Source organism: Tenebrio molitor, chromosome 1 (assembly GCF_963966145.1).
Source record: "Tenebrio molitor chromosome 1, icTenMoli1.1, whole genome shotgun sequence".
Lineage (NCBI taxonomy): Eukaryota > Metazoa > Arthropoda > Insecta > Coleoptera > Tenebrionidae > Tenebrio > Tenebrio molitor.
Genome location: NC_091046.1, coordinates 38,118,251 through 38,143,673, shown reverse-complemented (window position 1 = coordinate 38,143,673; position 25,423 = coordinate 38,118,251). Strand labels below are relative to the sequence as shown.

General features: G+C 34.1%; 9 protein-coding genes across 12 annotated transcripts; 4 read left to right on the top strand and 5 right to left on the bottom strand.

Moving 5' to 3' along the window:
• The first annotated feature begins 93 nt into the window (after positions 1-93).
• On the top strand, positions 94-9,607 carry Socs16D (Suppressor of Cytokine Signaling at 16D). Of its 3 annotated transcripts, none has more exons than XR_011156379.1 (7): positions 94-493; positions 544-1,245; positions 5,510-6,160; positions 6,213-6,381; positions 6,438-6,636; positions 6,687-7,761; positions 7,868-9,607. XR_011156379.1 is itself a non-coding variant. In XM_069036365.1 (6 exons), exons 1-6 carry the CDS (start codon positions 350-352, stop codon positions 6,961-6,963), a joined length of 2,142 nt encoding a protein of 713 aa, XP_068892466.1. In that variant the 5' UTR covers positions 94-349; the 3' UTR covers positions 6,964-9,607. The 3 variants fall into 3 exon arrangements, 1 of the variants encoding a protein (XP_068892466.1); XR_011156380.1 differs by having other exon boundaries at positions 6,687-7,765; XM_069036365.1 differs by having other exon boundaries at positions 6,687-9,607.
• On the bottom strand, positions 7,325-9,007 carry Ubc7 (ubiquitin conjugating enzyme 7). The gene is made up of 5 exons (XM_069036459.1): positions 8,867-9,007; positions 8,734-8,815; positions 8,566-8,684; positions 8,376-8,516; positions 7,325-7,716 (listed from the first exon to the last, which is right to left on the bottom strand). The coding sequence occupies exons 1-5, from the start codon at positions 8,907-8,909 to the stop codon at positions 7,598-7,600; spliced, it is 504 nt and encodes a 167-aa protein (XP_068892560.1). The 5' UTR covers positions 8,910-9,007; the 3' UTR covers positions 7,325-7,597.
• LOC138122245 (RNA polymerase II subunit B1 CTD phosphatase Rpap2) lies at positions 9,466-11,567 on the top strand. Of its 2 annotated transcripts, XM_069036425.1 has the most exons (7): positions 9,466-9,607; positions 9,666-9,777; positions 9,832-9,996; positions 10,050-10,174; positions 10,226-11,116; positions 11,168-11,317; positions 11,367-11,567. In XM_069036425.1, exons 1-7 carry the CDS (start codon positions 9,540-9,542, stop codon positions 11,536-11,538), a joined length of 1,683 nt encoding a protein of 560 aa, XP_068892526.1. In that variant the 5' UTR covers positions 9,466-9,539; the 3' UTR covers positions 11,539-11,567. The 2 variants fall into 2 exon arrangements, with proteins under 2 accessions (XP_068892526.1, XP_068892521.1); XM_069036420.1 differs by having other exon boundaries at positions 9,666-9,996.
• A 69-nt stretch (positions 11,568-11,636) lies between these two features.
• LOC138122230 (nuclease SbcCD subunit C-like) lies at positions 11,637-14,045 on the top strand. Its single transcript, XM_069036416.1, has 10 exons — positions 11,637-11,771; positions 11,824-12,023; positions 12,091-12,195; positions 12,249-12,419; positions 12,472-12,720; positions 12,878-13,020; positions 13,077-13,223; positions 13,273-13,532; positions 13,585-13,752; positions 13,814-14,045. Exons 1-10 carry the CDS (start codon positions 11,651-11,653, stop codon positions 13,993-13,995), a joined length of 1,746 nt encoding a protein of 581 aa, XP_068892517.1. The 5' UTR covers positions 11,637-11,650; the 3' UTR covers positions 13,996-14,045.
• Positions 13,986-16,698, bottom strand: Ns4 (Nucleostemin 4). The gene is made up of 7 exons (XM_069036411.1): positions 16,436-16,698; positions 16,046-16,380; positions 15,852-15,992; positions 15,587-15,797; positions 15,027-15,536; positions 14,746-14,970; positions 13,986-14,390 (listed from the first exon to the last, which is right to left on the bottom strand). Exons 1-7 carry the CDS (start codon positions 16,521-16,523, stop codon positions 14,131-14,133), a joined length of 1,770 nt encoding a protein of 589 aa, XP_068892512.1. The 5' UTR covers positions 16,524-16,698; the 3' UTR covers positions 13,986-14,130.
• Positions 16,699-16,850: 152 nt separating this feature from the next.
• LOC138122282 (selenoprotein S-like) lies at positions 16,851-18,038 on the top strand. The gene is made up of 5 exons (XM_069036454.1): positions 16,851-17,049; positions 17,104-17,250; positions 17,306-17,412; positions 17,463-17,577; positions 17,633-18,038. Exons 1-5 carry the CDS (start codon positions 16,995-16,997, stop codon positions 17,719-17,721), a joined length of 513 nt encoding a protein of 170 aa, XP_068892555.1. The 5' UTR covers positions 16,851-16,994; the 3' UTR covers positions 17,722-18,038.
• Positions 17,952-21,189, bottom strand: Nulp1 (Nuclear localized protein 1). Its single transcript, XM_069036400.1, has 8 exons — positions 20,907-21,189; positions 20,675-20,851; positions 20,412-20,617; positions 19,951-20,361; positions 18,858-19,274; positions 18,554-18,803; positions 18,322-18,500; positions 17,952-18,269 (listed from the first exon to the last, which is right to left on the bottom strand). The coding sequence occupies exons 1-8, from the start codon at positions 21,036-21,038 to the stop codon at positions 18,077-18,079; spliced, it is 1,965 nt and encodes a 654-aa protein (XP_068892501.1). The 5' UTR covers positions 21,039-21,189; the 3' UTR covers positions 17,952-18,076.
• A 120-nt stretch (positions 21,190-21,309) lies between these two features.
• On the bottom strand, positions 21,310-23,047 carry Syx7 (syntaxin 7). Its single transcript, XM_069036446.1, has 6 exons — positions 22,911-23,047; positions 22,693-22,818; positions 22,562-22,631; positions 22,264-22,511; positions 22,080-22,210; positions 21,310-22,029 (listed from the first exon to the last, which is right to left on the bottom strand). Exons 2-6 carry the CDS (start codon positions 22,793-22,795, stop codon positions 21,781-21,783), a joined length of 801 nt encoding a protein of 266 aa, XP_068892547.1. The 5' UTR covers positions 22,796-22,818; positions 22,911-23,047; the 3' UTR covers positions 21,310-21,780.
• Swt1 (Swt1 RNA endoribonuclease) lies at positions 22,911-25,268 on the bottom strand. Its single transcript, XM_069036434.1, has 6 exons — positions 24,467-25,268; positions 24,235-24,412; positions 24,029-24,184; positions 23,876-23,979; positions 23,467-23,818; positions 22,911-23,415 (listed from the first exon to the last, which is right to left on the bottom strand). The coding sequence occupies exons 1-6, from the start codon at positions 24,992-24,994 to the stop codon at positions 23,276-23,278; spliced, it is 1,458 nt and encodes a 485-aa protein (XP_068892535.1). The 5' UTR covers positions 24,995-25,268; the 3' UTR covers positions 22,911-23,275.
• Positions 25,269-25,423: the final 155 nt, after the last annotated feature.

The following is a 25,423-nucleotide window of genomic DNA, read 5'->3' as shown; positions in this document are numbered from 1 at the left end:
GAAGAAAGTGGGTCAAGGGTGAGTGATAATAAATTTTGCATTAATATGTGATTTAAATCTTGAAAGTTGCCCAACTTGTTTGTACCAACATTAGTAGCGTAAATGTTCCTGAATGGAATCACAGAATTGACAGATGACAACAGCTATGGCTTTCAAAGAATGATTCAGTTAATAAAATTAGAATAATAAACCAAGCAAAACATAAACAACAACGTAAGATTGATTTTTTTATGCAACAGTGCGAATCCCATAACACTCACCATATGGATATTTAGTGTTTAATTTGCATAAACAATCGCCAGAAATGACATGAAAATGGTAATTTTAAAACTGAAAAAATAATCTAATTATGGAATCGCCCCCTTCAAGTACAACTTGGTCCGAGGCTTTTATTCTAAGTGATGATAGTGGTCTTCTGTTAACGAATAGTTCTATTTCCAGTGGTAGTATGAGTGGTGATAGCAGAAGTGGTCCAAACCAATTCTTTTTAGAGGTAAGTGTTTTGTCACTGAAGTGCCTCCAATACTAATTGTCGAAATCCAGGACAGTGACTGTGAAGAGAAATCTTTTTCACAAGATTCACTCGATGGAATGTCCGACATAATGTGTGGAGAGAATTTTAATACATTGAAAAAGGGCCCCAACTGGACTGACCATCCAATAAAACATTCATCTTCTCCTATAGAACCCCCTTTGGAGTTCCAAGACAAACCTGCTGATGACTCATTGGAAGAGTTTTTTGACTGTTTGTCAGAAAAAATTCTCAGAAAAGCGGTGCAGGAATATAGAGACAATGAGTTACGAAGGATGAAAATTCTGAATCACTTTCACCGCCCCTCCCACCATTTATTATTAGGGCGATCATACTACACGTCTGAATTCATTCCATTCAGTCCTTGTCATGGGAGACCTGGTTCGAGAAGCTCTCTAGGCTCTTCGCGTCTTTCTAGTTCGCATAACTCTTTGTCCGTCCCTGCTGCACACAAAGTTGACGATTCGAGCTTTATTACACAGGCAGTGTCTCACGATACGCTTTCATCAAACCAAATTAGTGATTTATACAATGTCCCCTTTGACAGTGATATGTATGCCGTTCCGGTTGATGTTATTAAACCACCCTTGAAGCCCAAGAGGAATCAACAAAATAAGAAACGAAGAAGAAACACGTCGTCAGGATGTAAGGAAATTGAAGCGCGACAGTACAGGGTTCTTTCAAGCAAGAAAAATACCCTCAGATCTGAGAGGGTAAGCATTTTTTTCAATTTGCTGAAACTATTTTTAAAAGCGAAATTATGATCATATTTAATCTTAAGAAAATGCATCAAAAACGTTTCAGTTACATAAGCAGTAACTATTTAAATGAATGAATTCGTGTTGAACAGTTTAGGCTTTTTGTTTAACAAAATATGCATAGATGGCAGAAGTATTCGCAGGTATGCTGTGTATGAAATTAAAGCGCTTCATGTTGTTGATCTCATCCCAAAATAAACGTATGTGTAGTGAAAATAGTCTTCACCTATGCTTTCAGGTAAAACTTTATTTGGGAAATTTAGAACAATTTAAAAGTACGGAAAACTGTTTAATGATAAAATTTTAAGGAATTTATTAATTTACGTTTGTTTGCTATTTTCGATAACCCGAAAGTGTACTAATATTATTTTATTTGAAGTAAATTCATGATAAGAAATCTAAAGTAAACACTTACCTATTATGTAGTAATTATTTTCAACCGAAAATAATTTTCATACATGTCTGTGAATTATAATCTCACATTCACAATAGTGTTTTAAAGTGGCCCACTCATGCCAAAAAAAGCACACACGAACTCGTTGAATAAACTACTATTTTTTTACATCATACATTTTTTGCCCTTTAAAAGAGGTGCACTGGTTTTTTGCTACAACTGTCATTGTTTATAAAAAAAACAATTGTACAGAGTGATTCAAGTTTTACCGTCCGCACGATTAGCCCTATTAAAAAATTAGCCAAAATTACGAAACTTTAGGGTTACATTCCCTTCATACAGGGTCATTATAAATTATTGTCACATCGCAGTTGGCGTTGAAAACCCACACAAATTTTGGATGTGCCGCAGCCTCGCAACGTTAGACAAAATAGTAGACAGATTTCCACTACCGCCAGTGCGCCACCTATCGGCGATACTAGTCTCATTCATGTTATGAGGCTTACGGCACATTCAACTACGTCACCAACGCCTACTGCGATGGGACAATCATTTATAATGACTCTGTATAAGGCTTCAAACGTGTGCAATCAATTTTCCCGTATCACTTCATTCAGAGCCATAAAATTTTAAAAATTGATTTTAATCAAAAATAGTTATTTTTATATTAAGTGCGCGAAGAGAGTGTTTTTTGTGCATGAAAAGGTCTTACGCCGAGACGAAGGTCGAGGCAGTATAAGCCTTTGAATGGTGAACTTTTTGGACGTGAACGGTGAACGTTTTAAAAAAATCCAAGAAACAAAACGTTTCGAGTTTGTTTTCATCAACCGAAGAACATCTTTCCGTTTTGGAGTTTAGTCTTAGTGAAATGTGACTCACTGGAGTCTCCTATCTTTGGTTTCAGGTCGGAGAAGTAGTTTTCATACGCGATTCGATTCCTTCAGTCAACATTTCAAGTACATATTCACCTAATCTCTTTTTGTTAAATTCCATCGTTATTTCCGGAGCAGTAAGTTTAATATTTATGTAACTGATTATTATTATTCATTTAATCATAATGCAAAGCAATTCTTGAAATATTCCTTATCGATTTCGGTCTCATAAATTTCCCGTTTCTTGTGTTCAATTTGGCCCACAGAATATCCTTCACGATTGCTGATTTTATTATTATTGTTTGGGGATTTCCACGTGGCATTAAAAAAAAAAAAGAATTCGTAACTCGCAAATTCTTCGCACCGCGCAAATAAAATAATGAGTTTAGCGGCGTTGTTTAGATAAATTGTGGTTGACTAATCGATTATACAGGGTTATTCTAAATGATTGTAGTCGAAGTAGGCGTGAAAACTGAATGTAAAATTTATGATTACCGCTCCACATAAAAAAACATCAAAATGATGTGAATAAGTGAGTACACACGGGAGTTAAATTGGGTGCAAAACAACTCAATATTTCTTAATTCAATCGTTAATTAACAAAAATAAATAAAAACCTCATCACCGCACTTTTCACCTAAAAAATGACAGCGACAAAACTGACAGTTCACATGAAAGCGGCAAAAATGTAATAACATGGGCATGGTCTACTTCGACTACAATCATTTAGAATAACCCTGTATAAATGAAGAAATTAACAGTCATGAAAAGTGTAGGCGTTTCTCGGATTTTAGAAAAAATAAACTGTTAATTGAAAGAAAAATAATTTCTGATCTGTCTTCTTAACAACCCATTTGTTCTCGGTGCACTTGTTTGTTGAATACAGCTGGTAAAATATTGGTTTTAAATTCACTTGTTTACGTTTAGATTTAGTTGTTACATTTAGGTTGATGCACTTTGCGACAATTTAAAAGTCGCCAATAATTTACCGCTCCTGTAGTACGTACGTTCAGGTTCAGAGAGAAAAGTACACATCACGTGGTGTCAGCCTAATTGATTATCACATAAATCATAGCACCGCCCATGTACTTCTGGATTTGAACGTACTCTACAGAAAAACATACTTTTATTTTTCGCTAAAAATTGTGCCACTCTTTGTTAATTGTTAATTCAAAGAACCCAACACTTCCGAGAAAACGCAACTATACAAACCCCTGCATTATAACTTGATTAATAACATTTTTCATGTAAATTGCTAAAATATGATTAACTTGTGTTTTCTTTAACGTCAGAGTACCTTCTAGTACTTTCAACTTCATATGATTGGCACCATTGATCTTTTTCCGCGGGGACAACCAATATGTTTGCACTTTTGACAGTTACCGCAATTAGATGTACACACTTTAATTATATATCGCTGCGTTTTATATAAAAAATACTTGTGATTTTACGTTTTTATGTTTAATTCTTAATTTTTGAAAACATCGAAAAACTTGCAGACTTATGTTTTGGACATGTTTAAAAAGAAAACATTATTATACAGGTGTCCCTAAAAAGAAGACGAGTCCATAGCTCCCTTATTTATCGAACGATTTTAATTATCTATGCACCAAATTAAATGGTTGTGAATAGGCTACAAGATGGCCTACTAAATTCGCGTAGCCCTAAGGGCTTCAAATACATACTTTCAAATACACATACATACTTTTTTTTAGAAATTCTAATAGAGATTTTTATTCTGAAAACAACAATGTATCACAAGTATAACCTCGCATAAAAAAATATCACTAACTTTTGAAACAAATGACGAGCACCAAGCGAGAAGCTATCGTGCGTTCATTTAAATATATCCCCAAAGTTCGCGTTGAAGAGTCGATTGCGAACGCACCACGCATTACGGATCACGGATCAGCTGTTTAAATATTACATTTTTACACGAGTGTTAGGTTCACAATGGAGTCTTCAACGCCAACTTTTAGGATAAATTTAAATGAACGCACGATATCAAAATGCATTGCGTTACAGTGTAATAACCAAATTAAGTTAACTGGAAAAACAAATGACAAATAATAACATAGTGATTGCGCAAAGATGCCGCCAATGTTTAGCGCAAAATGGAGCACATATTATAGACGATAGTAGCGTTTTTTAAACTTTTTTTTTGTATTTTTGTAATGTAGGTGTATACTTGTGATACATTGTTGTTTTCAGAATAAAAATCTCTATCAGAATTACTAAAAAAAAAGTATGTGTTCGCATTTGAAAAAAAATATTTAGACAGTTTACCATTGAAGCTCTTGGGGCATGCATTTATTAGGCCCTTTTGTAGCCTATTCACAACCATTTAATTTGGTGTATATATAGTTAAAATCCTCCTATAAATAAGGGAGTTATGGACTCGTCTTCTTTTTTGGGGACACCTGTAGGTATATGCGCCGAAAGACTATAACAATATCCATTGAAATTGACAACTTACATTACAGTGTTTTTCTTTCGGTTTTCCTCTTTTGTCAATTGTATTTCACTATTTCTCAAAACTCTTTCCTATCTCTATTAAATGTCCAAAGTGACGTAAATATGAAATAGTGAAATACAATTGACAAAACAGGAAAACCAAAAGAAAAACAATGTAACGTCAAATTAGTAAATAAATCCACCTATAAGAGATATTTACTGAGAAATGGTTTATAGTTACCAAATTCCGTTTGTAATATCTATCATATCTTATGTGATACGAAAATAAAGATAAACGTTTTGACACATCGTTTTAAAGTTTAAACATTTCGCGTTGAAATAAGTTGTGAAAATTATTTGTGGTTTAATTATGCGTGTACGTTTCCTATTTATACTCTGTTTAACACATATGATATCATTTGCCAGAGTAAATGGTTTTTATTGTTAGACCTGTTACCGAGTGATTTATATTTTGGCGACAATTGTTGTGTTTTTTTAGTATCATTGGTGTTTACATCAAGAAAACAAACGACACAGTGTCGCCGGTACATCTGCTCCGGTAGAAGGGGAACCCATCCACATGACTTTACAAGAAGTCCGCCATTATCTTCAAACGCTATATTCAAGTTCATCCGATTCATCCGATCACAAAGAAAGAAGCTACAGACCAAAACCTCCGTTAATCGTCGCAACAGACAACAAGTGTACAACAGAAACAAACAACACTCATGTAAATAGAGATGTTAATTGCGTCTCAAACGCAAACGGAAGAACGAAAAAGAGTACATTCCTTATTAACATTAAGAACAAAAAAGTGAAAGACTCCTGTGATAATGTCGGTAAACAGATAAATATTTCGCAAACGAATAAGCCAGACAAACGCAAAAAGACACCAGCGAAGTTGTTTTCGTTTAAGCAGACCTTATGTAATATGTTCAGATTCAAGCGGTTTTTGTCACCTGAACACGTAAAATGTGATGTTAGCGACGTACAAGAAAAAACCAATTACATTAGCAATGCCAGTTTGGTGGAGGAAGCGCACAACAACATATCCAGCAGGGCGTTGCCCCCTTTGCCTTTGAAAGAAGAGGAGGAAGTCTCAGAGGAACCTATCTTGGATTTTGCCACCAGCATCCAAAGAGTCAAAGACGTAACTCTATCCAGTTTGCTAGCGTTCTCGCATATTAAAAACGAATTTTCAGTATGGCTGGTACTGGGGTCCATTACCGAGCGAAGTCGCCGAAAAAATCTTGTCCAACGAACCAGACGGATCATTTATTGTACGTGATAGTAGCGACGATCACTATATTTTTTCATTAACTTTTAAGCTGAACAACTGCGTTAGACACGTCAGAATTGATCATGATCAGGGTACGGCGTGCCGAACGAAATTTTCGTGGCCACTACTTATTGTCTCGATGTTTCAGGTAACTTTAGTTTCGGTAGTTGTACAAAGTTCAAGTCGCAAACAATCGTAGAGTTTATAGAGAATGCGGTGGAACATTCTCGTAGCGGTAGGTATTTGTTCTTTTTGCACCGGAGGCCCGTGATTGGGCCGGTGAGAGTGCAGTTATTACATCCCGTGTCCAGGTTTAAGCAGGTGCAGAGCTTACAGCATATCTGCAGGTAAACACCGTGGTTTATTTAATGTAGGCGATACAGCCGTGTGCTTTCAGATTTGCCATACACAAAGTGGTGCGCAGGGATTTAATTCCCAGTCTTCCATTACCAAGAAGAATGATCGATTATTTGAATACGCCACATTATTATTCAGAGCATCTGATCGACGTAGAAGATACAAGTAATGAACAAGTCCCACAAGTCCCTCCTAGAAATCCCACCCCAGCAATTCGTCGTGATTATCAAGAAGAGGAAGTCCAAGCACTCGTCGTTCCCAACGTACCTTTAAACAATTATGTTGTTTTAAATAACACAAATCCCAGACAATCCTGAGACTTTAATTTTTCGTATGGTATTATAGTTATTTATTTATTTTTTGTTGTCTTGTTAAATTTGTGCAATTATTCAGACCAAAGTTTTAATGTGATTTTTAGTATTGTTATGCTTGGAAAGTCAGCCGTAGACCTTAAGCCAACATATAATTATTTATAAGAAAGTAAACGCACATGATAGTGGTTAAGAGGAAAGCAGGTATGAAGAACGTATTTCATAATAGGTTGTGAATTATGTTAGTCACAACGGGGGCTCCGCATCGATCGCTATCGATGATTGGCCGCTCCCGATGTGTGCGGATGCTACCATATTTATTTCATCGATAGCATAGGTTCCTAACAGATTAAGTTTATGGTTTAACTGTTTTCCAGAATTAATATATTGAAATAAAATTTTCTCACTGACAACAATTTTCATTTTATAACTAGGATTCAAGTGTATTCCCGTTTGAAAGCAGTTATATTGCGATTGTTGCGTTAGGAATTTGTTATACCAAGTGGTACTGCTAGTCTAAATGAGCGAAGGCTCATATTTGAGCCTTAAATTTATAATATCGAAATTTGACCCCATAAATTACTTTAAGATAAATAGATACCAACTTTCGCAATATAAAAAAAATACCAGATGCCACGATTCACGTAGGAATTCCCAAAGTTCTTCGTACGATTCTCTCGGCTATTCTATTAAATTCTTCTCGGTTCTCTCTCCACATTTTCGCCGCGTCAACGTTTGCCCCGCTCTCATCATTTGGCTCTGTAATAATGTCAGATGATTATCTACAAAGGAACTCTAAAGTAGGTAGGTATGTAATTTCTTAATAACAAAAAAATGGCAAAAAAAAAACATGAATTTAACTCGCTATCACTCAATTGCATCTGTAATTTTAATACACGAAGGATTTTAGGATTCCCCAGTTAGAGTCGCTAATAATGCCTTAGAAAAAAGTAATTACCATCAAAGAAGGACGTTGAAGAGTTAATCCATTAACAGTTTTCATGAAATAAACTATTTTAAAAATAATTTTTATGCAGTGAAATTTGTTATATGGAATCTAAGATACAAGTATGTAATTGCAGATAAAAGAGATTTTTTTTGTGTAACACATTACAGTTTACTTTATTAATTGCAAAGAATATCAATAAAAAAATTGGTATTAAAGTGTTTTTTTTTTTTTACTTTGAGGGTCCACGGGACCCGGCGCTTGTATTAAGTATAGCGTGTCACTGGTGCAACATTAAGAGAGGATGTTTTAATTTAAAATTTACATTAAAAAAATCATTTTTGCAAGTGGGCAATTCATTTTGCACGTTTGTATGGCCACTGTCAATGGGGTAAAGTGTACCAAAAAACCGGTGCGGCTGCGTAGCATCCCCAAGAGACAAACGTGTTTAGAGACAAAAAGACTAATTTACCTGCCAACATGCTGACAACTGAAAGAAGTATTTTTTCAACGCTTTGGACAGGTGACCACCTTTCAGCGCTTGATTCATAACCCATAGGATCATCCCCTGGTGCATGTAAAATGGAAATGCACACCCGACCATCAGAATAAACTAAAAACAGCTGATTCATCATGTGGTATAATTATTAACTGAAACTTACTATTTGGGTGGAACATTTCACAAGTAAATTGCATTTTTGGTGGACTCAGGGGATAATCTGCGGGAAATATTAGTTTCGCCGGGAAAACGCCACCTTCGAAACAAGTTCCCTCTGGACCACTGAAACGCATTTTTTTTACGTTTGTCAGGCAATTATTTTAAAAGTTACGTTATTAAAGCTTCCCACTCGAAAAAATTTTCTTCGTTTATTGGTCCCGCTATTATACCTTCGGGTGGATTTAATGTTAATTCTGAAATTAAAAATCGGAGTGAAAACAGTTTTAGGTTATAAATAACATTACGTTTGTATTCGGCCATCAATCTTCTTAACGCGGACCCTGCCATTCCACCTAATTATCAACAATTTCTTCAACAAACAACTATTTTTACACAAATATATTTGTACTCAAATTTGCAGTTTTTATATATTTCTATATATTTTTTCCATTGCACGTCAACAATTTCTACATATGATGACAAGAGATTTTGACAGAACGACAAATTTGCAAGTATCACAAGGGTGGGGATAATATCAATTTTTATCGGCAATAAAAAATCTGTTGTGTATTTTCCTCATTTTTGATTTTAATTTTTCGATTTGATTTTTTTTTTGCCACTACAGCTATAAACCCGTTTATTTTAAGTCTATCGATCCAAGGGCGTATTCAACAAAAAAATCTTTTAAAGTGTGCATTATTAGTTGTTAAGTATTTCATTTAAAACTTAAATTAAAATAAGTTGTATTTCTAAATTTAATGATTAATTCCAAGCGTAAACCTTTTAAAAGGAATATAATATATTTTTTTAAATGACATTCCCATAATCCCCACCACATTTCAAGTTACGGCGCATTTAATTTCTGCCTTGACGTCACTTTCTGTTTGCTTATTTGACGTTTACTTCACAAAAAATAGGTTATGCCTAAACTGAACAATATTTTCTACAAAAACTAACAGTTTGTAGTAATCAAGCACAATGCAGGACTCATTAGAAGACTTTATACGAATTTCTCGAAATACCAAAGAGGGACCAGCGCAAGTTAAGTGAGTGCCCCCAAAAAATAGACGCATTTAGTTTTTACAATGAATTTTTTGTTTTTAGAAAAGAAGTCTTAATAACTGCTCAAATAAAACAGGAATGCGACACAAAAGCAATGCAGATCCTTCACTTTGCAATAGAAGGTAAAATGAGATCTGATGCTTTGTTCAAATGTGTAAGTACACAGGATAAAGTAGCAAGCGAAAATTTAAGTGCAACTCTGTTGAAGCTACCATACATCAATCAGGCACATTATCAAGACATTGTTGAAGAAAGAGCCATAAGTAAATTGTGTGGATATCCACTTTGTGCTAAACACATTCCAGATATGCCAAAGAAACAGTTCTATATTTCCACAAAAAATAATAAAATTTATGACATCACAGATCGTAAGGTACCTGTACACATTGTAAATATGTTGAATGAGTTGTAATCAAGCAGTTTTAGAATTATTGCAGTAATTTTTGTTATCGGGCCAGCATTCACATCAAAGCTCAAATTGATAATAGCCCACTGTGGTTAAGAAAACATCAAGAGAAAGCTCATTTCACACTCTTACACAAATCTGAAAAGTAAATATTCTAATTTGGTGGTTTGTCTTGTAAGTGATGAATGAATTGTAGGGGATTGCCAGGAGAAGTTGTAGATCAGGGTATAATAAAACCAGTTTTGGAGCCACTGTTTACCTCAGTTTATACATTCACTCAAATGTCTCTAGATGAGGCAGAAGAATATGAACTGAATCCTCAAGAAGAGGAATCTAAGAAACAAGTAAAGAAACCAAAAAAATTCCAAAAGAACACAATGAAAACTATCAATGAAAATGAAGAAGAGGACCAAATTGAAACAGAATCTGATTATAAATCAGACCATATCAAAAAAGATGTTAGTCTTGATAGAATTGATATAGAGGAAGGTTTTAAGCCAGTGGCAAGTTGTGATAAGGAAAATCAACAAATGGAGAATATAAATATAACAAAAACTAAAGAAAATCCAGCCACATCTAGAAAGATAGCATGTGAAATAGATGTAGAATCTCTTGTGCATAAATGTTTTAAAGAGTGGGTCACATTAGAAACATACATGTTGATATGTGGAGAAGATAAAGTGAAAGAAAAGTTGGACAGTCAAAAACTGAGCAATTATTTTGAGTCATTGAAAGTGGCTGAATTAGAAGTGGAACAACAGAAACGTTTTGTAGATATCTGTAGGAAACTGCATCTAAAAGAACTTGCTGAAGAAAAATTTGATAATGCTGTCACTGGAAATGAAGTTTTGAAACCTTTACCAGATTTTCACGAGTTGAAAGAAGAAAGTCAACAACGTGATTTGAAAGTAAAAGCATTTTACAGTGGAGAATTGCACATCCAAGAAAATACCAATTTTCCCACAAAGAAAAAAGAGGAAGATAGTACTAAAGAAGATGAAGGACCACTGGCTATATTACCACTAGTTGATCTCAGTTCACAAAATGCTTTAAGGAGGAAAATTTTCTTAAACTCTTTGAACAAAACGTAAAATTCATTAATTTAATGGAAACTTATGTCTTACAGGAAATGTTTCAGGGTGCAAGTCTTATGTCAAACTTTAAGGATCAGTCCAAGTTTAGTTTTATCAGATCTCCAAACACTTGTGAAGACTTTCACACTGAAAGCTGATAATATTGTTTTCAAACCAGCCATATGGAACTACATTGCCATAATACTGCTGAAAATGTAAGTGTCAAGTTATAATTTAGTTACAAGTTAATATATTGTGTTTTAGTTTGTCCATAAAAGATGAACATTTGCAAAATATTTTGGATGAGGATAAATCTAAGGAGCAGTTAAACCTGTGGCTGTCTTCACTGCCCCACAAAGGTCAGTTGGTCGACGATATTTTGAAATTCCTTTCTGATGTTGATTCTTTCGTTGAAAATTACATCACCTGTAAATAACTTAGTTTAATAAATTTATTTATCAAGTAGTTATGACATTATGAAGTTTCATTGAAAGATGCGCGTGTTGTAAGTTTTATTTTTCATCGAGGGGCTATTTCGCGTATTCAAAATGAACGGTAACGTTATAAATATGTTCGCGGCTAAAAAAGTCAAGTTGCACGGAATGAAATCAGCGAAATGGACTACATCGGACAAGATAACTCAATACAGGGGGCTCATCAATTTATACAGTAAGGTCTCGATCTCGACACTTGGCCGACATTTACTCGCGGAAATTTTTAGCCAGAGATAGAAAAATTATCGAATTGGATACGAACGTAAATCGCAGGAAACTACAGAGGGAACTGAAAGATTTACAAAAGAGCGTTTACAATGACCGGCGAGAGCTGGATAACGCCATCAGGGGCGACAAGCAGAAGTTGCGCAACACTCTGGCCGAACACAAGCAACTGCAATTGGCATATCAGAATTCGCAACCGAAGGTTCGTTCGTACAATGCAAAGAAAATATCGAATGACACCTTTTCGTTAAACTTCCTGATGTTTTTAGATTGTAATCGAGCAGATAGATCAGCTGAACTTCACCAGAAGAAAAGTACTGGACAAATTAAAATATGATAAAAAGATGAAGGGGCAAAAATTAATCGACCTCAAAGTAAATTCAAATTAAAGTAGGTCATGTTTTCATTACTTGACGATTTACTTTAGCTGGAACAAGCTCTGCTCGAAGATCGACTTAAGTACGCTTTTTTCGGCCAGATCAAGCAAGAGAAAGAAGCTCAAATTATAACCGGTAAAGTGCAAGATGCGATATTGCGCAAGGAAGGTGCCTGGGCCATTTATCACATATTTCGGGAAATACTAGACATTATGAAAAAAGTAAACTGAAGGAAAAGTGTGACGAGCAATTAGGTAATTGGAAACATTTTAGGACGCTCTGTATTTCGACGTGATCATAGCTACAGTCAGAAATGACGGTTTTAGCCAAAGCAGATGTTTCTTGGGGGCGACAAAATTGGGCCAATTGGCGACGGAATACCTGGATGATCGACGGCAAGAGTACTACACACTGGAAAAAATTATCATAAAAGACTTGACCACACGCAAGACCGACATTAGAGTTTTACAAGAGCAGGTGGAAAACGCCGCGGCTAGTATCAAACAGCTCCTAAGGAAAGATGTAATGCTTTTTCATTCTTAAATAGATTGAGATTCCATTAAAACTAATCTCACAAACATTACACACCACTGTCTTCGATTATTTTGTTTGAAACACTGATTAAGAATTTACTGCACAAAAATTTGAAGTTTATCGTTTTTTACTGTACAAATTGTAGAGTGACATTACCACCTGCCACGTAACATTAACAGACGGACCTAGTTTGGAAGATCTGCGTAACGACGTCAGCGAAGTTGAAAACACTTTACAGTTTTTAAAAAACACTACACTGGTATCTACGTATGAAGCAATTTATCCGTGGTAGGTACCATAGATACTACGGATTTTATGGATTCTATCTGATTTTAACATTGAAGCCTACAAGAGCAAGTAAAACAAAGAAGACGTTTGAGATATCTCGCAAAGAAATGTGAACGTGACAGAGATATCTTGCAGAATAAAACCAACCACGCTGAGTTGATGAGCTCGGTTTTAAAAAATACAATGGTGGAAACAACATCTGAGTCAGTTCAAAAAACGCCTCCAACACCGTTGAATCATTCGTAATTTTAGATATAAGGCAAGAAAAAAAGAATTAGTGGATGCTGTGGATGAGTTGAACAACGAAAAACGACATTACGAAACCGTTACGGCAAAAAAACGCACTACAGCTGCTAAGATTAGAGTCGGGTTGAGGCAACTGCTACAGCTGTCAAATCAAATAAAAGGTGCCGACGACCGTGACGAAGAAAATAAAAAATCTGGGCCTACTCGAGGCACCGATGTGGACCCTCACGCAGCGAAAAAACCGCCGTCAGCCGAAGAAACTGACGGTAATGGGTCGACGTTGTTTCTGAAGCTAAAATCGATTGGTCTCTTTTTTAGGGTGTAAAATTGTACCCGTATTGATAACGAAATTTTCGTCTTTGATGTCGAGTTACCATCAGAAACAGAAAGACGAAAAAGTTGACGAAGCCTTTAAGCAGTTCGAGCTTATGATGCAAGAGCGTATGATCAAAGCGGATAATGTTGAGCAGAAGATCAGCGAATCATGTAATACATGATTCTGATGTGTCCAAGCGTGTAATAATGGAAATGTTGATTTTATTTTTAGCTCTGTTGCAAGGTCTGTATCACGAGGCCTCGCAACAACTCACGCGTGAGGATATCAAGAAACAAAGTGCCGAAATTGTCGCCGCAAATACAAAAAATGAAGACTTGGTTCCGCTATTCGGGACGACGTTTAGAACAAAAAAGAGGTTTGGAACAAGATCTGGAAAAATGAATAAAAAGTAATCGCTGGATTTTAATGAAAAATTTCCAATAAAGAAAACTTTTAAATTTCATCAATCTACAATTTGTTATTGGATGATTATAAAGTGAAATAACAGTAACGTGGAAAAATGTGAAGAACGGACATTTCGTGAGTGTCTAATCATCTTCTGCCAAGGCCGCAAATTTATTGTGAGCGTAATTAGGAGCCCCATCATCTGAACTGTTTTCTTCATCTTCATCCTCGTCTTCGCTGTTCTCATCTTCACTACTTTTTCGGTGATCACCAGACGAACCAGTAGCCTCAGTGTCGGAAATATCCGAAATATCATCTTTGATGTCCATTGGTTGGCCGGCGTCATCCGATTTCGCTTGAATCCACTTAACTTTTTCGACTTCCGGATGAGAGTTCCAATAATCTGAAAATAGTCACTTCCTTTTAGATTTAATAAAATTTAGGAACTCCTATTGTAGACACATTTAGCAGATGGTGCCAGTGAATCGTAAGATCACAGCCAGCTTCATTTAACTCTAAAGAGTTTAATTTTATTATTTTAAAGTTTAATGAAACTTCAGGGGAAAAAATCTATTATTTCAGATCTGCCATGATATTAAATAGGCAAGTACTGGTGTTCTGTTCAATGGGGGTGAAAATGTACGTGTTAAAATGGTGATTTCTCAACAAAATCAGTATATAATTTTAAAATATTGTATTAGATGGCGCACTCGGCGCCTTGTCAAAACATTTCTGCTTGTCAAACGTGGTGGATTTACCTTTCTTGGCTAAATATGATGGAGGCCTTAGGCATAAACAAATTTTGCCGTCCAGTGCCATTCTTAACAAATCGTTGGCTGCACGATAACTGTCTAATCTCGCGGCTTTGGCTGTGATGAAACCACGCTTTTTCGCCCAGCCATCGCAAACATCCAAAGCACACCATGTGTCGTCGTTTTCTGGATGTTCTATTCTCAACATATTAGGTAAATTCAGTCTTTCGCCTAAATGAAAACATTTTTAAATATTATTCACAAAAGCAATTGCAAAAATGATATACCCAAAAATTTAACTGTTGTAAATGGCTCTCTGAGCTGGGCAATTGGAAAGCTACCCATCAAAACCTGTAGAACTTTAGGGGCTTTTGATGGAAACACTAAACCAGGACAATCACACAGCCTGACGTTGGGAGTTAAAAATATTGTTTGGAAATGTTTGGTGTGTCCTGGAGTTCTTGACACACTGACCACTTTTTTGCCCATAATGGCATTAATCAATGATGATTTACCCACATTGGGTTGGCCTAAACAGCCAATAGTGAGAATGCCGTTCTTATATTTTTCATGTTCAAAAAAACTTGTGTCAACTGTTTTTGTTTGGACTGTTTCACCAATTTCAACTTTTTCATCTTCATCATCTTCATATTCCAAATTCATTTCTTCTTTTATCTTGGTTTCCCACGAACTTACATCTATGTTGTCACCAACTATATTTTTGCAAATTTCAAACAACTGTTGACTTCCTTCAGCTGCCAAGCGAAATTTGCCCTTCCTCTTACGGACTTGCAAACCTATGATTAATCACTGATTACTTAAACACAAAAACATCTCCAACACTAACCAGCTCTATTAACTTGAGTTCCCACCAGATTATAACCTGGAAGTGTTGTAAACATGGCAATGTGAAGTTGTGGATAATTCTCTTCAAAGTATTTTTTCCAAGCAACAACTAACAGTGCTGGTGCCAAATCAATTTTGTTCAGAACTAAAATAAAATCTTTTTTTAAAGTTTCAGTAACATACTCGTAGAGAGATGGTGGAAACATGTGAGCCTAAAAATGAAAATATCACTTCATGTGAATAACTTAAAAATAAAAATGTGTTACAGGAAATCTAATATCAACAATGTGTAAAACAATATCTGACATCTCCAAAACTCTCCATAATTGCCTCCAAGTTTCCAAGTTTAATTCAAAAAAACCCAGCTCCTTCCAATTAAATTTTTCAATTAAATTATTGACATATTCCTAAAAGTATTTTATTAATAATTAATTGCTAAATCATTTTTCAAGTCGCATACATTAAAATATTTGGTCTCACGCGCTTCTAAAGCTTCAGGACTTAAATCATACGACCATGATGGTCTTTTTGGAAAACTTAGTTCTTTGGGAAAATAATCTTCAGAATCAATTTCTAATGCTGTTTCAGGCACAGGATCTAATGTCTTACAAGCTTCTTCTTTACGTGCTTTTATTTCTGCATTACTTTCGCGGTAAAACTGCAGTGCATAGCGGTTTCTATCTGACCTCCCATCTTTAGATGGACAGTAATTAAATTTCTGCACTTGACGTTGTTCCTCATTATCACCTTCGTTGGTTTTTAATATTGGTCGTCTATTTCGGAAGCCAAAACCTTCTGAAAGTGGTCGCCGTGGTTTATTAAGAGATTAAAAAACACATTAAAATCATACCAGGAGGGGCATTTTGTTTAGATTGTTTCTTTGCTTTTAATTGTTCTTTTTTGGCTTTGCCACTGAATGGTTTCTTTCGCTGTGGCATTTTCAGTTTTCACCACAAAACTTACAACGCAACAAATTAGCACAATTTAGATTTATTTTGTTTCCGACACCAACGAATTCCAGAACTTTTTGACTCATATGTCATATTTGAATTGACATCAGGTACAGGTTAGGAATTTAAAGGGAATGTAAAAGTTAAAAGTCCCATTACGTATTTTGAAAAAATTTAAAATGGCAGTTTTTAAATTTAATAAAATATCTATAAACATTTTAAAATGATCTTAATATTCCAATATCTTCTTTTAAAGAAAATATTTATCCTTCCAAAATGGAAAATTTATCATGACGTCATTAAAATTGCTGTCACTTTGACAGTGACAAGACAACAAAACGGTGTAATAATTAAGTGGTTTCGCATTTGCAGTCTGTTGACAAAATTAAAAAATTACTTAATTTCATCTATATAATATTAATTTCTATTCATAGACATTGAAGGATTTTTTTTTAAATAATGGACGATACGGATTTTTTACAGCAGGAAAGTTCTTCCAGTGTATGGGGCTCAGGTAATTTTTTGAATATGTATGCTGAGTACTGATTGTAATAAAATGTTTTTCCAGTCGTTTACGTATTTGAAAGCTATGGTTGGTATATGTTAATTTTGTCAATCATTTTGGCTGTTGTGTACAATAATACAATAAAATCGTACATCAAAAAGTACAGAGAAGATAAGTTTGAGAAAGAGTATTCAGCAAAATATCACAAAAGTAAGTACAAAGGTAAAAATTGTATTGTTCTGATGTTTAAAGAGTTATTTTTAAGATCCTGACGTTTTTGCGGCTCATGTAAATGCTCAGCAATTATGGGCTGAGAAAATGCAGGAAAAATATAATAAAGAAGCTGAAAAACATGAACAAAAAATGAAAGAGGTGTAAAGCGTAATCAGGTATAATATTTTTTACATTACATGATATTTCAGAAAGAAGAAAAAAGGAAACAAGAACTGATGGAGAACTACGGTGGTTCTGAAGGTTATGTTTTAGGTGGTAGAAGTGGTAGAAAAGATGATGATAAACCAAAGAGTCTGAGGCCAGGTAATATCTAGCATCTAACATAACATGTTGTATTGATTTTTGCATGATTTTATAGACTACCATCCATTGATGGGTGGTGGAAGTTCATCAACTTACCGCCCACCTAGAAGGAGTCCTTGTGGAGGCGGCGGATGTGGGAAATAAGTTATCATGTTTTGAAATATAATAAAATTGCTTTGAGATTCTGAAATAAACATTATACCAATACTATTTAAAAAATATATATCCTTGTTAATTGAAAGGGTAAGTGGGTGCTTCACTAATTGAAAATAACATTTAATGAAATGGAACCTCATTTGTACTTGTGTGATGAACACAAGAGTTTGTAACTGTTTTTACACGATTAATGTAAAAAGGGCCATTTAAAAAAGTGATATCTTTCAGATTATTTATTTTATTTGGTTACATTATAATTATAATAAACATTTTTAGAATATACCAACAATAAAGAAATAAAATTATGTTTAGTGTATTCATTGCTAATTTAAACTGCACTACTTTAAGTGAGGTCATCATAATCTTCATCCACATCTGCGTCGTTAGGTACTTCCATCTCTGGCGGTCTAATGTTGTTCAGTAAATCTCTCATTGCGCCTACCAAAGACGCAACACTTCTTCTCAAATCGCCACCTTCGTTATTTGCGTTGTTCTCATAAACTGGCAACGCTACAGCTCCATCTTCGTCTCTACCTCTGGAATTTTGGAGGCTTTTCAACGAATTAATACACAATGTCCGTTACTTACGGCTCCAGTAAATTTTGTGGAATTTGATTAGGATCAAAATTGGGCAAAATTGATCTAAAGAAAATGCCTAAAGGAATGGAACTGTTAGTCGCAACCGTTGGTCGTTTTGGTTTGGTGTAAATGTTGATAGAATCTTTTGGTGGCAACGGATCAAAGCCCAAAACAGGCCCACTGAAGTCCTAAAATAATCCACAGACGCTCCATAATAGATTACAAAAATGTGTAGAATTACATCAGTGATTGGTGTTAAGTCCTTGATGTCAGAGAGTAAAATGTGTCTAGCTATACTCCTAGGAAGAGGTCCTTGATACCTTTTGGATCTTTTCATTTCGTAATCCTTGGCTATCGGATCGTTCTTGTCAACTCTGTCCAAAACCACATGAACATTTTTTTCAAGCCAATGCATTAAATCGCTATCTTTCCATACGTGGTAACATCTACTTACATATAATTGGATCAGTTGCGTTAAAGCTGCTGTTTGTCTAAAAATAAATCTGCGTGGAGACACAGTCGGCATCTCAATCAACCATAATTACTTGTGTTCGTTAGCTGAAGAAAAGAACTTGTGTGTCACTACCCTGTTGTCTATTTGCACTGAGCATTTTTCTAATAAAGGCATGAGTACACCAGGAAACATTAGTAAAGCGTCTTGAAGGAAGCCGTCAGCTTTCGCTGTATCACCGCTTGATGTGTAAAAGTGAGCAACAGCTGTTGAAAAAGCAAAGTTGGGCAACTGCGATAAATTTTTTGTGGTTTCCCATTCATCGTAGAAATCTATCAACCAAGTGTATTCTCTGGCACGTAAGGCATAAAAATCGATGGCTAATTTAATTGCAAGCGGATCGCCTTCTGGATCCAGAGAGAGAAGAAGCTTACAAAACTCTAATGAAGTTCGACAACAAGCACGTCCTCCAACGAACGTCAGGTGTTTGAATAATGTAATGTATAAAGCTCTGAAATTAAAAAATTTACTTCTTATAAAGACAGTAGTAAAAAAAATTAAAAACAACTGACAGAAATAATATTATTGATGAAAATGACGGTTAGAATAACAGTGCCATACAATGGTCAATATATATTTTTCGCTAAACGTTTATTATGAAAATTATAATTGTGGAAAGGGCCAATAATTTTATTGACTCTTTGTTAAACAGATGGCGCTGATAAAATTTGTGAATGTTAATGACAGAAATACACTTTAAATTCAATATTTAAATCAAACACTGTCTAATCATACAGTCGAATGCAAAAAAAGTAGACAAGAAATCTTCGGCTGCTTGGTCCAGTCTTCCAGTTTTTCCATGTTGGTTGGCAGCTGACAACGGCTGTATTCTTGATTGCCTAGCCGAATGCAAAAATAGTGAGAAGTTGTCGGTATTAGAAAAGCCACATTTATAAAATAAAATAATAAATTTTTGTCTACTTTTTTTTGCATTTGACTGTATCAACCACCACAGGTTAAATCATGATGGCTCTGATCTCTTGTCTGTAATGATTCATGTCAAAATGACAGTACAGTCAATAACCAATTAGCGGTCAAATGAGGAATTAACCATATTGCTAGTCCTTATTTGACTTTCACATTTATAATACTTGGTCATGTTTAAAATGATGTAAAAATGCACTAACCTATTCTCTTGTCTTCTATAATCCAACCTACAATTTCCTTGCGCGACGTTAAAAAGCGGGTGAAAAGCATACTCCAAACAGTACAATGCTCTTTCTATTAATTCTGCTGCCATTGCCAAATCTTCACTTAATTTACAAAGATCTGATAACTGTATAAGGGCGTCAATATGGTAAGGCTGGTCATTAATAATTGCAACAATGTTGTCAGGATTGAGACTTTCAACAGATTCAAGGAATCTATTTTGAATTTGCCGGTAACTTTGACTGTGTTCATATGTAAAATACTGTACTCCTTGTTTGTTTTCAAGGAGGTTCATGGAAAGACCTGATTTGCCTACTTGAGGCCATGTATCTTTACTATTTACTAACCAGGTCGTCTTCACGTGACCTCTACCCCTATTTTTTCTTTTGCTACAAATAAAACAATGACATAGTGAAAACTAATTACACAGAACTAATACTGTTCAGCCTGAATGATTTTAGAACCAAATATCCTCTTCAATTCGTTATTTGGGTTCAAGTGTTTATGTTGCACTGATAAAATATTTTTACTGTGTACACCCTTATCATGCTTGGTGTTAATTGGTGGAGTTGAAGATACTTTGGGAACATGGTTTTCACCCAAAAGTCTGTTTACTTCACGAACTGATCTTTCCACTTCATCGATCTAAATGTATGTTCAGAGATAAAATTATTAATCAATGATAAAACAGACAATACTTACATCAGCATTGTCTTCACTGCTTCGTTGTGTATTTACATGTTTTCCAGATTTTTTCTTCTTTTTCTTCTTTTTACGTTTAACAGCCTCATGATTAGGATCTCCTTCACATGATTTTGCAGCTTCTGTTTCATTATCATCTTCTTTCACTTCACTTTCAGAATGTGACTGCTGATTCAGCTGGAATAAAAAGGACGTTTTCAAGCAATCTGACATTTTTTAAAAATCTGTATACCAAATCGTAGCGATTAATATTGAGCTGTTTTCTTCGAGCACCCCCACTGACAGGAATGTCCGTTTCCGTATCTGAGATATCATCCACAATGTCTTTGTCTCCTTGTAGTTTTCTTAATACACGAGAAGACATTACAGTATCTTTAATGAAATATATTTAACTTCTTTTTGAAGAATATGATTATCCCTTGGAAGAAATCAATGTAAATCTGGAGATTTTTATTTTGACATATTTGACACACGACTTTTCCTAACCTACATTTATTTGACGTTTACTACTTTTTCTTCAAAAATGGTGTACCTAAATATGCGCAGTCACGACATTTGAATGCTGACAAACGATTTTGAAAAGAATTGTTTGATTAAATAATTGGAATCAATATCAAGTAAAAAAGAGACACCAATTAGTGAATAACAATTTATTTCATAATTAATACGCTTTATAGAATATATAGTTACTAATTAAGTGGTTTTTCTAATTTCAATTTAAAGCATCTGCATTGATATTTTGAAGAAAAGAAACAATACAAAGCTTTTCATCTTCAAATACACAATACTTAATAGATAACAATTATCAAATAATCATCACAAATCTAGAATAAAGAGTAGATACATAAAATTAGTTTGTATTATACTGGATATAATTTTATAATTAAAAAAATCTTAACAAAATTTATACTGAATTAAAATCTTTCCATATTTCATAAACAATTACAGTTAATATCAGTAAATTTTTAATTTGGCAGTTTAATAAAATGACCTTCGCACTGAATTTAAACTGCATTAAAGACAGCAAAAATAGATCTCATATAACTTAGTCATATGCTGTATGTACAATAATATGGTTTAAAACAGATTTACATACTTGTTACCTATTACGAAGTTTTCCAAATTATTATAATTATGATAATTATTAATATAACAGCACCCACAATACCTAAGATCAGTTTCTTTCTTCTAAGTTTATTTTTATAAGTACTGGCCTCTCTTAGTTGTTGTCCACCTTGACTTACAAAATCATTGGTTCTTTCAACGTTTGATTCAATACTGTCGATTACCTCACCCTGTTCATGAACCAGGGCCCCAAGTTCTTTAAAAATTTGATTGACATCATTTATATCACTCTGAAACACAAATGTGAGCATAACGTTTTTGCTACTATGTGATACCATACTTCCAACTGTCTGATAGATTGTTCTTGTTCTTGGAGGGCCCTCAGCTCAGATTCTTCTTGCATCTGAACTTGTTGTTTTGCCGCACTGCTATCTTGCAATTCAATTAACTGTTCATCTTTTTTATAACTGCCTAAAATTATTTATTTGGGTCAGCAACTTTTTTTACTAGGTTAAATTACTTACTAAGGAATGGTTCTCCATAAGCTTGGGCTTTAGCTTTATTGACTTGTTCTTTTTCTTTCTGTGCTGTACTTCTCTGGGCAGTTTGGAACATGCTCAAAGTTGCAGTAAATTCATCTTGTAAACGCTCCCTTTGCATTTTGCGTTGTCTCTGTTCTGACTGCGATAAGGACGGAGTAATAGCATTAAGATCTTTGATGTAACCATTTGTATCTTTAACCAGTTGTTGAGTATAATGTTGAATAGAGTGGCTAAAAGCAATTTTCTTAGTTTTTAAACAAAACAAACAAAATGAGCATACAGCTGTTTTCTTAACTCAGGTGAATCTTGATGAGTTCCTATTTGGTTAACCATTCGCTGCATTGAGGAAACTATAAGAAGAACATGGCATCAAGATTATGTTAATGACAAAATAAAATCTCTCGTTATTACCATTTTGGGAGATTTTTTGTATGCTAGTTCCAATAGTTTGAGACAGCTTTTGAAAATCCTGCTCCCTATTCTGTCCACCGTTTTGATACGAGAAACTCTCCATGTTTTATTGTTTATTAATATTTTCTGTAAAATCAAACAAACAGTTTTATTATTATAACTTGTTTACTTAGATCAAGGTAATATAAAGATATAAAGTAGTCTTCTGTGTGTCTTACCTATAACATCAAATAACGTAATTGTATAATTAATCAAAACTAGTAATTGTTATTGTATTTTCGCCTTTAATCAATAATCCTTGAAATGTGAGTCACTACTTTGATTTGACACTTTTGACAGACGTCAAAAATTGTTCACTAAATGACAGACAAGAGTGTAAACATTGCAAAAATAAAATTTTAATCTTTCAGCGTACGAGGATCGTTAAAAAACTAATTGACCACACAATTTGATTAATTACATTCACTGCAGTTTAATAAGAATGTACATGTTTAATGTCTCATTTTTACAATAAATACGTTTTATTCTTATTTACATTAATCATAATGAATAAATTTTCATTAAAAAAAAACAATTTAGTACGTTATGACACTTTAATGTTGTTTAAGTCACTAATGGTACTTTCAATAGTGTCTTTGCAATCTGTTACATCTTTTAAAAATAAGCAAACTCTGATACAAAGTCTTAAGAGCTCGTTCAATTCAGGTGAGTCATCTCTAATAGCTACAACATAAATAACATGAAAAGATTATTCTACAAAACCAAACAACTTACTTTTGTTTCTAGCCATGAATGCAGATAAATCATCAACTGATTTTTTAAACTGTTTCATTAGAATTTCCTGGAACACAGGAAACCAGTATTTCGTAAATATTACCATACATTCTTCTAGTGACTTTGGTATAGACTGACATATTGGCATCTTGGTACATGCATCCCCATATGCATTTTTAGCACACTTACGAATGATAATGCTACACAAAGTAGTCATTTTTTCTAAAATAATTTGAGCCTTTTCATTATTTAACATTAATAATATCTTTGTCATTATGTCAGTATGTGAACAAACAGGAATGTTGTTGATGTGAGCCTTATTTCTCATGTTTACATCATTTGTAAGAAGAATCTGCAATTTTATCATTAACATTTACACACAAAAAAGAACAATATACTGCATCTGTACCATATGTTTATGTTTTTCTACAACTTGAATGCAAGTTGCTATTATTTTATTATCTTGACTTTTTCCAACATCATTTTGTTCATTTGCCTCATTTAGTGTTTGACCTATAAATGTTAAAATAATTCCATTTATTTACTGTACACTATTATTTACCCCTTATACGAGGATGTTTCTCACAAAGAGTTTTTTCAATGTACTTAATGGCATCACGAGCTTTGAATTTAAGACTTTTTTTACTTGAATCTTCTTTTATAAAATCTAATTCTTCAATTACAATCCATGGAATAAATATAATTGGCTTATTAGACCCTTAAAAAATATTTCTAACATTTTACTTCACCAAATGTTTAACATTTTACCTGTAATAGTCATTGAAATAATATCTCTAATTAACTGCATTTGCGATAAAAAGATATTTGTATCTACTACAATAAACAAATCAGATGTCAACTTATCACAAGAATTTCTATTAAAGGTCATTAGTGAACTTGATGGACTTGTACAAGTGTTAGATACAATTTCTTCAGAATTATCAACCTAAAATATGAATTATTAATCCTAATTCTACACTCAATTATTTAAAAATTATACAGTAGACCATTCCATGTCTTCATTAGCATCAGCTGAATTTTCTGGTATAGATAAATTAGATACCGGAAAAGGATTCTCTGTAACTGTAGTAAAGTGGTTACTTTTGTGGATAAATTCTTCTTTAAAAACATAACCACTAGATTGGACATTATTTCTACTAGAATCTATTTCTTTTCTAAATACTTTTGTTGATACACATTGTGACTGCGCTGCTTGAGCTCTTTTTCTTCCATAATTTAAATATTTTACTGATTTGTTAATTTGAGGATTTGTAGTTGATGAAGATGCAACTACTTTGCTTGATTCACTAGAACTATTGCGAACCTCTTCATTTAAACTAGTACGAAGTCTTTTCATCCTGTCATTAGCAATATTCTTTTTAGGTGTGTCATTGGAAAAGGCTGAACGTTTAACACCCTTTTTAAAATTATTGTCTTCTCGTTTATTTATGAAGCTCCCTGCACTGCTTGGAAATTTGTTTCTTTCATGCCTTCGCTTAGCACTCAAGATTTTTCGATTATCCGACATATTTTTGATTTTGAATATCACTGTTTTACATTACTAAGACTTTTCTTTCATAGTAACAATTTTACACATTACTTTTCTGTGATGTTGGAGAATGACTGAAGTCTATAAAAGTCGCCTAATTGATGAAGAAAAATTAAACAAAAACAAACGCCATCTTGAATCTTGTGTGGTAAAAAAATTACCATAAATTGACAGGTGTATCGTTGAATAAGTAAAACTACCAAAAATAATCAATCCAGTTGATAAATGGAATATTAAATGTTTATCTGATAACAATGATTCTGGAAAATTACCCAACTTACTTTGGATTTTATCGTTCGCAGTAGACGTTCCCGCCATTGTTTAAATGTTTATTTAGCTCGTGTACCCTCTGGCGGCATTAAGTGACAATTAATTTGAAATGACAATTGACAACTTGACAACAACATT